A 12,687-nucleotide genomic window follows, 5' to 3' on the forward strand; every position below is an offset into this window, starting at 1 on the left:
AGTGACACTGATTGTGCAGCCTAAACATGAGAGAATAAGACAGTCGAACCAAAAATCACTTAACTCTCAAAATATAAGACGTTAATCATAATGATTAAAATACTAATATATTTTCAAAGAGAGTAAATATAATTTTTTAAGATTTTAAAGTATTTATTTTTATTTTGAGAATGTATTTAGGATAAATATATTTGTTCATATTACAAGAGTGATGCAGGAGTGGTTTTCATGGATGTGCAAGATTATCTCTATCCACATTTTTGGGATTGTCCTGTGGTATTTTTTTTTTTTTTTTTTTTTAAAGTACTTATTTTTATTGTAAGAATGGTATTTAGAATAAATGACATTATATATATATATGGTAGAATTTTGGTCAATTTTGTCTTAAATTTAAATTAGATTGTTTAAACTATGAAATCCACAAAATTTAAATGTTTTGGAATTTTTTTAAACCTATGAATTTATTTATTTGTTCAACAATACATTTTTAATAACCAAAACTCATGATTTAGCGAACGAGGAAAAAAAAAAAAAAAAAATTCTAATTCAAAAAATAAAAACAAAACATAGATTAATTAAATTGTGAATCTTAATAACCGTATCAACAAAAATTAAGAAAATTAAACTCCTAACTTGAAAACACTCCAACTTTAAAAAAAATTCTCTTAAAACACCTTAAACCTAACACTTAACCCAAACTACCCCAAACACACACGTATATGTAATACATCTCATTTATCCTTTGTAATATGTAAAAAATAAATAAAAATTATATAAATAATATCAGTAACTATTTATATTTAATAAAAACATTAAAGAGTTTCTTATCCCGTGTTTTTATGATTAGTTTATTTTTAAATTAACCATACTAACTCCTGGATTAATAAAGTGCGACTCAAGAGCATTCACACAGTCAAAACCACATTCAATTTAGACCACACCACTACCTACTTAAATTAAAAAAAAAAAAAACTTTAATATTTCCTAAATAAAAAAAAACTCTTAAATAATATTAATAAAATTTTGTTTCAATATACATTTTTATATATTTCTTTTAAATATTTTTTATTTTAATTTAATTTAAAATATAAATAATTTTATTAAAAAACAAATATATTTTATATTTTGATATTTTCAAATTATATTAAAATTAAATATTATTATATTTATATTTTGATATTTTCTTCTTCTTTTTTCTCGTTAAAACTACTATTCTATTATTTACAGGAACCAGAAAGACAATTACATACACAGTGCCGTATTACCAGAGGCTAAACTGTAGCACTCTGGAGTGGGAAAAATCAAAAAGACCGCCCTCGCAGGGGCTCCATATCTATGCAAAACAACCCACGAAGGGGCCCTGAACCACAAAAATGCAGCCATATGAAAACTAGTCATCCCGCGCAGGGGCTCTGGACCGAAAGTGTTCATCCCACGCAGGGGCAACAAAAGACCAACAGCAGTATCCCTTTCGGGCGATGCAAATACAGCAAGAACAGACATTGAACCGACATTACATAAACAGGAAGCCAAAACAAGACCTGAGCATCGCTGGAGGGTGCCATGCTGAACTGCTGGACAACTATTCATCCGGCTCCTCCTCGACCACCTCGCACCAGCCATATTTCTCCCTTTCCTATGCAGACGGATAGGGCTCCATGTTGACATTGTCCCCCTGGGGTGTCGACACCGATTGAGGCTGAGGAAGGTTGGAAGCCTGCGCTGGAGCATCCGCTGGCGTCCCTTTGACATTCTCTGAACTTTCACCCGGGTTCTTCCCCTTGCTGCAATGACCATCGCCATCATTCTGAGAATCCTCAAGGAAGAGAACTGAAATGTGGGCATTGATACGGGGTTTGTTCTGAGAGCTACTGAAGGTAAAAATGGCAGAACCAAAGGCGGGCATGGGTGCTGGGTCAGAATCTGGGCTACTGGAGTCCATGAATTGGCTGGTTTGGAGGGGGTTGGCCTCAGCAATTCGGTGGCAATGACAACGACAGCAATGGGTTTTTGATTCTTCGACTGGAGGACGAGAGGACCCTCCCCGGGCAGAGCCTCGACGGCTGAGCAATCGCTGTCGAGGCCTAACCATCTTTGCAGGCGCACCGGGGGTGAGGACCAGGGCAAAATAGGAAGGTTTATCCGGCTTGAGACGGCACCCGACAGTATTAAGACGGCACCCAACCAGCCTTTCAGAATAGCAATGGCCTCCAACAGACAGGGGGATGGCAAGAGCTTTTGCCCGAAGGACCAAAGACCAGGCAGGAGCCTGAATTCCGAATACAAAACACTGAGCTTGAACCATCGTCCCGCCACCTTTATTATTCTGTTCATCCCTACCTCGATCTTTGCTTGCCATAACTGCTCGCAGCAGGCGCTCCAATAACCCGGACGGAGCATTGAATTGCCTCCTCTGTTTGCCCGATCCTTTATTCCTTGGCGGCTTCCTCGCATTGAATGCCCAGCTTAGACATGAGGCAGCACATGGCTACCATGTGACTCCTCATTACCACCTGTCGAGTTACCCGCATCCGGGGATATATTTTGATATTTTCAAACTATATCAAAATTAGATATTATTATATCTACAATATTATGATATTATATTAAAAATCAATTAATTTTTTATATATAAATAAATAACACATGTAAATGCTTAAAAATCAATTCACAAAATCATTTAAATTATAGTATTATTTTAAAATTGTATTACTTATTTAAACTTAAATTTTAAATTACTCTTAAAATATTTTAATTTATAAATTTAAGTTATTCTTAAAATATTTCAAGTTATAAATTTAGATTAATTTTAAAATATATTACATTTATTAATAAATGTTAATAGCATGGTTAAACCTAACACTATAATTTCTTAACATAATGGTATGGTAAACCGTAAACTTTAATTTAATTTTTTAAAATAATAGTATGATAAACCTTAATTTTTAGGGTAACTTCAAGTTCCATTAACATTATAGTTCTTAGAAATAATTGCCCTGTCCCAAAAATGACATATGTTATTTTTAGGGTAACTTTAAGTTCCGCTATCGCTATAACTCTTAGAAATAATAGCCTTGCCACATTATAATTCTTGGAAATAATAGCCTCACCCTAAAGATGGCACATATAATTTTTAATTTCACTATAACTCTTAGAAATAATAACCTTGCCACATTATAACCCTTGGAAATAATCGCCTCACCCTAAAGATGGCACATATAATTTTTAAAATAACTGCAACTTACACAATCACTCTAACTCTTAGAAATAATCTCCTTGTACCTATGATGACAAATAACACATGAATTGACACTTAAAAAAAAATTCACTCACATAATTTTGTATAATATAAACTTACCCAATTAACTATCCCAAAAATTATTTAAATAAATGTTATAACCTAAACCAGAGTAATAAAATTATTTACAAAATTTATTATTTTAAATGAAATTTTCATATTTTTAAATTTATATATATAACCTAACATCTACTATGAAGTTAATTTTTAAAAAGTAAGCCTCTAATTAAAAAAATAAAAAATATTCAAACCAACAAACCTTTAACGAACTATTAAATCCCAACATGGGGGAAATTAAAGCTTAATTGCTCACCTCGCTTGGTAATTCAATCAGATGCATCGATTAATACTTTATCAAAGTACTTAAAAGTGCTTTTAAGGCCTTCTACTTTGATTTCTTTAACTAACCCTAGTTTACAAAAACAATAAACAAACTAAGGTGGGGGCCATAAGGGATATGGTTTCTTTTACCATCGGCGTAAAAGAAACGGTCTCTTCTTTCTACGTTCGGTGTCCTTTACGTAAAAGAAATACCGCCGTCTTTCCAACTTCTCCCGCGCTTTCTTACATCGAAAGCGCCTAAACTTGCTGCTCCTTGGCGCGATCGAACGATCGGAAATCCGCCATCTGGTGACTCTAGGGTTTCGGGAAAACCAAGGCAAAGGAGAAGTGCGGCAGAACGGCAAAATTCTGAAGTGAAAAAACACGCACGGCCGGCAAAATCGAAACGGTGGAACAATCGTACGCGGAAGAACCTCGAGGAGAGTGTGCGGAAGGAGGTGTCTTGGCTGGGATAGTGCCGTAACTGCCAGGGATCGCAGTGCATTTGCGATATTTACCGGTTTGGAACAGCCGTTGGCCTAGGTAAACGGATTTTTTCCTCCAATTTTGAATTATGGCAGGCAAATTCCAACGTGGGGCTTGCTTTCACGGGTCCCGGGCGGGTCCGCATGGTTGTCGTCCAATCTTAGCATTTTCCGTGCTGTGTTGATGCTTATTTGCATCTTGAGGCGGCTCAGCTGCTCTCTGGCTCGCGGATTTCTCACAGCCTTCGAATTGCCTTTCAACGTCTAAATGTGGACCAGATTTGCAAAAGAGATTCGATGAATTGTGGCCGTGAATGAAGAAATCTCGATTGCCGACCTAAATTTGGAGTTTTTAACCTCCAAAGAAGTGGATACCAAGCTTCAAAGAAGATTGGATTCGTGTTTATCATTTTGCTTTTTGGGAAGCGTAAGGATATCTCTAGATTTCTAAATAAAGCGTGGTCCGGGTAAATTTGGGGTCGCTGCGAGGCGATGGACTTCGAAATCGGGAACCTCGCGGCCAGGTCAAATAGCCCCCGAGAACGTGCCTGTTAGGCCTAAATATTGTGCAATTTGCCGGGTTTAGCCTAATTGTTGTGAATAAATTGTCTATTTTAGCTGGTTGTCCATGATAACTTCGCGGATTGGAACATGCTGACGAATTGTTCGGGAATTGTTCGGGATTCATGCGGCTATTTAAAGAAGGTTGAGAGATACCTTTGGTAATATTAAAATTCAAGGCTAATTTTGTTCGGAGCTTTTTCGTAGGGAATCGATAAGGGATATTTCTTGTGTGTTCTATGCCGTGTTGAAAGATGGAGTAGGCGTGGGCTGCATGCAGGTCAGCAGAAGAAAATTGTTCATGCGGCATCGAAAATTGTTCGTTTTCTGCATCTTTCCTGAAATATAATGTCATAATAAGGTTGTTCCTTAGCATGGAAGGCGGGACTGGCTCGATTTCGATCGGTATTGTGGCGACGGGATGTCACGATCTGGAGCTTCTGTTAGGATGGTTGGTGTTGGCATGGACACCCGTTCTGCTACGAGATTACTGTCGTCTTTCGTCGTTTTTTATGCATTGCATCGTCTCTGCAACTTCATCAGGGTTTGCCGATCACAGTAAGTGTATAGGAAGCGAAGAGTTTCACTAGCGCAGTGCCTCCAGGCTGGTAAGGGGTTGATCGAAATCCTGGCATTTAGATCTTTCCCAAAATGCCGGAAACTAAGGTTGATAGTGAAGGGGGGTCTGCATCAACTGAGCCACCTGATGACAATGATTTCGTGGAAGTTGATCCGACTGGGCGATATGGCCGAGTAAGTTTCTTAAGAATAGGTTTACAAACTTTTGTCTTTGCAGAGTCAGTGGTGATTGTGCACTTGCGATCTCTCACAAACACGCATATGCTGTTGCGTAGGATTATCAAAATTTCCACCTGGGATTGTCCGCAGATATCTTGAGGTTTTTGTATCTCTGATTGCTTTTTGGCCGTTATGAATCTTTTCGATTCTATGGTTCGCCTGTGTTTCTAATTTCATTTTTGCTGTTATGAAACTTTTGGGATTTTGGCGATGTTTTATTTGCGAGTTTTTGATAATAATGTTGGAATTTCATAATCAAATTGTGGAAACCGTATTTTCTCTCTGCGTTGTTGCACCTTCTGCAAATCAAAGTGTTTTCATTTAAGAGTCATATTCAGCCATCGTTCCTTTTGGTCGAATTTCTGATCATTTTTTAGGAGTTTCATTGCGCCATTTTCCTTTAAGGATTAATAGATTACATTATAAATCAAGATACATGTACAATAATATTTTTACATACTGGAGCCAAGAGCGATCAGAGAAAACCCCCTTTTGCTTGCGTAAGCAAGGAGGACAAGCATATCTACCTTGACCTTAACCTGAATCTTTGGCATTCCACTTTCACTGGTTTGTCCTTTGCGCCTGACTCCCTTGATATAGTTTTGATATGGTTTATATTTTTTAACTAGCTGCCTCTTATAAAAATGAGGTTAACTTGCCGTGATTTACCATCATGGGGAATAATTGGCACCATTCAATTTCGTAATGGTTACCTTTGGCTAAATCTGCCAGTCGGTATCTATTCTGCTAATTCTCCCAGGATTCAAACCTGGTCCAACCACTCTTGCATGTGATGTTGTGCATTCACAAGCACGAGCACAAACACCATGTCGCTTAGTATGACTTAACCCTGGTGGGAGCTGTATATTAGCTACCTGCTTTTACTGTTCCGACAAACCACCTTGGATATGATGACCTGAGTATTTGCCATTTTATCATTCTACTCTCTCTGGTTCGTTTTTTGCTGCCTCAGACCCTTGATATATTATTATGAGATAGTTTTTTTTTCCAGATATACTTTGTTTTTGTCTCGTGATACTCCATTTTAAAATAAACGAGTTCTTTCATCAATTTAATCATAATTTCTCCAAGGGTCTGACATATGCCTCTAGCTGGCTTTTGTACTGTATTTTTACTTTGATAATCTTTGGGGGCGTTGGTATTTTAAACAATCGTGTTTTTTAGCTTGGTGTATACCTCTGGTAGCCTTTTAGTTGGGTTTATGTTTTTGATCGTTCTGGATGCTTTTAAGTCTGCTATTTAAAAACAGCTGTATTAATTTTGCTCCTAGACAATTAAATTTACTTGTGAAATAGATCTGTTTTGGTTTATTTAGCTTCTAATGGCTTTTCTGTGGTGTAAATTTATCAGTATATGGATGTTCTGGGTAAAGGCGCATTCAAGACTGTGTATCCTTCTCTTCCTTTTTAGGGTTTCGAATCGTTCTTGGTGTTATATTGTTTGGTTTAAAAATTGTAGAGTTCGTCTATTTTTTGTTTTACCTTGATTCTAGTAACAGCTATAGGGCCTTTGATGAAGTTGATGGAATAGAAGTGGCTTGGAACCAAGTGAAGATTGATGATCTCTTACAAAATCCTGATGATTTGGAGAGACTGTATTCTGAAGTGCATTTGTTGAAGACTGTGAAGCATAAAAATATTATCAAATTTTACAATTCCTGGATTGATGATAATAACAAGACAGTGAACATCATAACAGAGATCTTCACGTCAGGCACTCTGAGACAGTTAGTTCTTCTCTGTTCCCCTAACCCTGGTCGTGCTTCTTGTGTTGCATTAGTTTAGTTTTGAACTCTGCTGAGTTTGGATATCATCTGTCACCAGATATCGGAAGAAGCACAAGCATGTTGACATGAAGGCTGTCAAGGGTTGGGCAAGGCAAATTTTGCAGGGTTTACGCTATCTTCATAGTCACAATCCACCTATTATTCACAGAGACTTAAAATGTGATAACATCTTTGTTAATGGTAACCATGGTGAGGTCAAAATTGGGGATCTTGGCTTGGCCACTATAATGCGGCAAGCACATGTTCATAGTGTTATTGGTAAGGTTCCGAATTATTATTGGAAAATCACTCTTTGATTGTATGATCACTAAAAATGACACGGTTTCATGCATTTGAACAATTGTAATTTGCAGGGACTCCAGAATTTATGGCTCCTGAGCTTTATGAAGAGGATTATGATGAATTGGTTGACATTTATTCTTTTGGCATGTGCCTGCTGGAGATGGTGACCTTTGAGTATCCGTACAGCGAATGCAATAATCCAGCTCAAATTTATAGAAAAGTGACATCCGTAAGTTATTTTTCTGTCATCTCATTGTTAAGTAATTTTCAGTTTTAATTCCCTTAGAAATTGTTTGATTAATGTTCACCCAGCAGTTCCTTTGTGGATATGCTATGATTATTGGGCTTCTTTCTTCAGGGTATAAAGCCTGCTGCCTTGAATAAAATAAAAGATCCACAAACAAGGGCATTCATTGAAAAATGCCTGGTTGCAGCACCCCAGAGATTGCCTGCAAAGGAGCTTTTGTTGGATCCTTTCCTTCAATGTGATGGGTATAAAGAGTTTACATATTGCACCCAACCCTCAACATCTGTCATGCCCGGACCAGGGGACAAGAAAGAAGAATTTACTGCTTTGGAAGAGGAGGGCACCAGTGGCAATGATGAGATATCATCAATTTGTAATGATGTCAATGTTGTTTCACATCCTCCTTCGGAATATTCATCTACGGATACTGATGGAGAGAATCAGATTCCTCCTGGTTCTGAAACAGAGAAAATTTGTTCTAGTCCACCCTTGGCTAGCCTGGTAGTGCGAAGCTCGGCGAATGGTAAAGAATTCAAATTAAAAGGGAAGATAAAAGATAGCAATAAAATATCTGTACATTTCCGGATTGCAGACCAAGAAGGTAATAAATTCCAACTTGTGATAAATGCTAGTCATTCGTTGGCAGATCTTTTCTGGTTCATAGTTTAAATTATTTGGGCATTTTTGTAGTATCAGGGTTTATTTTTTCCTAGATGGTTCACGAATGAGATGTTTTTGTTTCTTCCTCCAGGTCCTGCAAGGAATATTCATTTTCACTTTTATATGGACAGTGATACAGCTCTTGGCGTTGCAAATGAAATGATTGAGCAACTTGATCTTTCTGATCAAGATGTGACAGAAATAGCTGACTTGATTGATACCTTCATTGCGGAACTGGTACCTGGATGGAAGCCGTGGGATCCTGCTGATGAAACTATTGGTGTAAATGAAGATTCAGCTGAAAATGTTCCCGGTGAGAATGGCTTGCAGGAGGCTGATCAGTACCAAATGAAAAAGTTGCTAGATTCTGTTTCTACAGCTTTCACTGTTGAGGCTGTAAAGGTAGATGATGAATCCTCTTTAGTTAACCAAATTGCCTCTGTAGAATCTTCCTCAGTTGAATGTTTTGCACCAGTCAGATGTGAAGGTAACATACATGGGAGATTTGAAGAATTCATGTATAACCAGAGTGGTTCAGAGTACTCCCCTTCAAGTTCTATTGCACCTATATCTTATATGGGAGAAGATCAGGCTTCTCAGGATTCATTGAATTCAGAGGCTACTATTATGGCATCAGTATGTTCAGATGTTGAAAATATTGCAGTAGGGAACCATCAATGTTTGGGCCTGAGTGATGACACTGGAGCTGATGCCTGCCCAGCATCTGATAAAATCGAAAATTCAGGGGAACATGAAATGGTCATAGTTAATCAAGATACTGTTGATGTTGACCATGCCCACTTTAATGGCAAAGAAAACTTTGGACTGCTAGAGAGATCTTCCTGTCCTTTTGAAGTCATATCACATTCCTCAAAAGGCCTTATGGAGGGTGTATCAACCTTCTCAATGAATAATGAAGATGAAGATGAAGAGTTGCGTGAACAGATTGAGTTGATTGAGCGCCATTATGAGAATGAACTACAGGAACTTTACAGAAGGCGTCAACAGGATATAGACGAAATAAAAAAGATTTGGAATCAGAAGAAGCAACCAGCATCTGCCTGTTCCCAGTCTTCTGGATCATCTAAGCAGATTAATGGGCATGCCTCTGCAGGGAACCTGGAGGCCAATACACTTGAAAACTTTGGAAGGGTATCTTTAAAGGAGATCACAACAAAGATGAACAATGCACTTGCTATACTTTGCAATATTCCCAGGGATGATGATCTTTCAAAAGGTGTAAACAGAGAGCATCCGGAAAATGTAGAACTGTTGAGGCTTTCTTCAAATATAGTTTATCCAAAAGAATCTGGCTTGGTTCATAATAAAGATCACCAACTTATAGATTTACAAACAAATTCCATTACTGAAGTTCACCTTCTTGAGTCATGTATTGATATTTCCAGTGCAAAAAGTTTGCACACAAAGCCTCCCACTTCTATAGTAAACCTTATACTTGACACAGATGCTATTGTTAAGGCAGATGATCATGGTGATTTGAAAGATGCACGTTTCAGTGCAAAGAGACTGTCCAGAAATAAGTGTTTTGTAGAAAACCATATCTGTAAGCCTTTGGAAGTGCCCTTAGGGGTTCACGAACAGCACAAGGCAATTCTGAAGGAATCTTTAACAATCAGGCAAGAAAATGCATCTGATCGCTTAGAAAAAGGTGGTTCTTGTGGAATGCAACAAAAAGTTTTGAATGGTATGATGCCGAAAAAAGAGTTTTCCAGAGCATATGATAATGTGGTGTCTGGGCATATTGAGTGTGAGGTGGCACCTCATCTGTTTGAGGTGGTCCAACAGCAGAATGAAAAATCTGCTGCTGTACATGCTATACATTTTCCAGTCAATAAGTCAGATTGTGTAAGTATGACATTCATTGCAGAAGAGACATGCAAAGCGCCAACAAAAGAGAGAGAGAAGCCTCCATCATTAAGGCTTGAAAAATCAAATTCTCCACCTGACAGCCCAGGGTTGGCTCGAGGCGTCAGATCAGGTATAGATTCTGCATTGGAACAGCGGAGAAAGGAACAACTTCAAAAGTCAATTGCTGAGTTAGAGGCAAAGACGTTGGAGGGGTTGAAGCACTCTAAAAATGGATATTTGATTGGCCTTCTCCCAAAGAAGTGAGCTGGCGCCTGCTTTTTCAATGATGATCATCTGCTTCTCCAAACATATTCTTAAATGGCATTGCAGCTGGTGAAATTTTAATCTTGTGTAGTTCCAACATGTATTTTTGTTCGTCAAGCACTGTACATGAGCAAATTGTTATGCCCCAGTTCTTTAAGATCAGAGAGGTCCTTATGTCCAGGTTTTGTTAGCCTTTAGTAAGAGTGCAGCATGTCAGGTTGGATCTCTCTGCATCTTATACTAGTAATCAAGTTCCCCATTCTTTTGGATAGAGCACATAATTTCAATTTTATTGTTTTCTTGTTCAGTGCTTAGCCTTCACCTATATTAGAGAAATGTATAAGTGGTAATGTTTGCAACTAGCATACATTGACTCTAGTTCTTTTTATTGGACTAGTGGATTTTCTTTATCTCTAGTTCTTTTTATTAGACCAGTGGATTTTCTTTATCTATGCATACCGAAGCACTCTTTCTTCTAGAAGTAGGATTTGTAGATTTAGTCCTCAGTTAGTATTTCAGTTCTACTATAGGTAATACAGTTTTTATGGCAAATTTTGTGATTTTCTGATAATTCTCTTTAGACTTTCTTTCGGCATATTCAGGGAATGTATTATTATTATCATTATCCAATTTTAAGGTTACACACCAAGCCAGACAGACACCAACAGAGACGAAATTGGTCTATGAGAGACCCACTTGTTTGTGGGACAAGGGACCCACCTCCGTGCAGTGATTTGATTACTAAGTCTATGAAGGCATACATACTCTACCCCCTCTGGTATTAGTGGTTCCCATCCCTCAGCATGCAGTCTTGACCAAAAAATCAAAAAGCACTTGAAGAGAGAGATGATCTCTTTTGCAAAAGTCTAGAACCTTAATTTTTTGAAGATAAACCATTTACAAAACTACATACAAGATCATACATTTTCAAAATCTATATTATATAAGCTAAACGGGCCTACTATATCAGATGACAGAAGTTACTCAAGGGATGGAAGGTAGCTGAAAGCTGCTTTGATGACCTAATCTAGTAATGATGGTTGATTATGATTGACCATGCTTGTATATAGCGATTTATCATTGACCTGCCCCACCCAATAACCACTAACACCTAATATAATATCCACTAACAATTATTGCTGCCCATGGTTGAATGAAGCCTTATTTTGTAAAAAGTTGACATTACTAACCCATTAAACTAGAAAATTACCTAGGCCAAGGTAGATGTTACCCTACTAATTGTCGACCACTACCAAATATAGTTGGTTTATTGTAATGGACTATAAAAGAAAATTACCTGGGCCAAGGTAGATGTTACCAAATATGGTTGGTTTATTATAATGGACTATAAACGAAAATGACCTGGGCCAAGGTAGATGTTACCCTACTGATTGTCGACCTACCATTAACATAATGACCACCACTGCCAAATATGGTTGGTTTATTGTAATGGACCATAATTAATTCTAGGTACCCATAGTTAAGTATAACCCGATTAATTAGTGGTTCATGTTATTAAGTGACTCAATCTCCCCGACATTGACGACAATTAACCATAGTTTTCCATTGTCGATGTAACCCCACTAATTGAAAACTAAACCTTTAACTTAACGACTATTAAAACTATTGTGCAATATTTTATCTACCATTAATCTTCCTCTTATTCATTGATATGTGCAATGTTTTACCTGTCATTAATCTTCGTCTTATTCACTCAGTTGAACACGGTAATAGCAAAAAAATGAATGTATTACAAATATATTTCAATAGTTGCCGCAATTATTTCAAGATTTGAGGGAATTGCGAGTTATGGGCCCACACACTTTTGGTGCAGCACTATGATACATTATTTATTTAATGTGTTTATTTGACTTATCTATTTCCAAATTTAAATTCAAACATGAGAAGTATGGATCAGTAGAGTTAGTAAGGTAGGAATGAAAGTGGTTAAATGTTAGATGTGTGGATTAGTAGGGTTAGTAAGGTAGGAATTAAAGTGGTTAAGGGATGGAGTGAATGCTATTCTAATTAATGGTAGTAATGTTATTATTAAAATATGATTATTTTTATTGACTATCTTTATATATATATATAT

At 37.2% G+C, this 12,687-nt stretch overlaps 1 protein-coding gene across 1 annotated transcript; it reads left to right on the plus strand.

The window, feature by feature from the left end:
• Positions 1-3,976: 3,976 nt before the first annotated feature.
• Positions 3,977-11,073, plus strand: LOC149219954 (uncharacterized). Its single transcript, XM_089384578.1, has 7 exons — positions 3,977-5,418; positions 6,835-6,872; positions 6,983-7,210; positions 7,308-7,528; positions 7,624-7,781; positions 7,911-8,400; positions 8,551-11,073. The coding sequence occupies exons 1-7, from the start codon at positions 5,317-5,319 to the stop codon at positions 10,590-10,592; spliced, it is 3,279 nt and encodes a 1,092-aa protein (XP_089240704.1). The 5' UTR covers positions 3,977-5,316; the 3' UTR covers positions 10,593-11,073.
• Positions 11,074-12,687: the final 1,614 nt, after the last annotated feature.

Source organism: Pinus tabuliformis, chromosome Q (assembly GCF_031772625.1).
Source record: "Pinus tabuliformis cultivar Carrire ecotype Pingquan chromosome Q, CPIR1, whole genome shotgun sequence".
NCBI lineage: Eukaryota > Viridiplantae > Streptophyta > Pinopsida > Pinales > Pinaceae > Pinus > Pinus tabuliformis.

What these genes read in the sequence shown, in the direction of transcription:
- LOC149219954 (XM_089384578.1), top strand. Translation starts at nt 5,317, where the DNA reads ATGCCGGAAACTAAGGTTGATAGTGAAGGGGGGTCTGCATCAACTGAG. An exon ending in AAAGGCGCATTCAAGACTGT is followed by an intron (nt 6,873 to 6,982) that starts GTATCCTTCTCT and finishes TTCTAGTAACAG; the next exon opens with CTATAGGGCCTTTGATGAAG. An exon ending in ACATGTTCATAGTGTTATTG is followed by an intron (nt 7,529 to 7,623) that starts GTAAGGTTCCGA and finishes TGTAATTTGCAG; the next exon opens with GGACTCCAGAATTTATGGCT.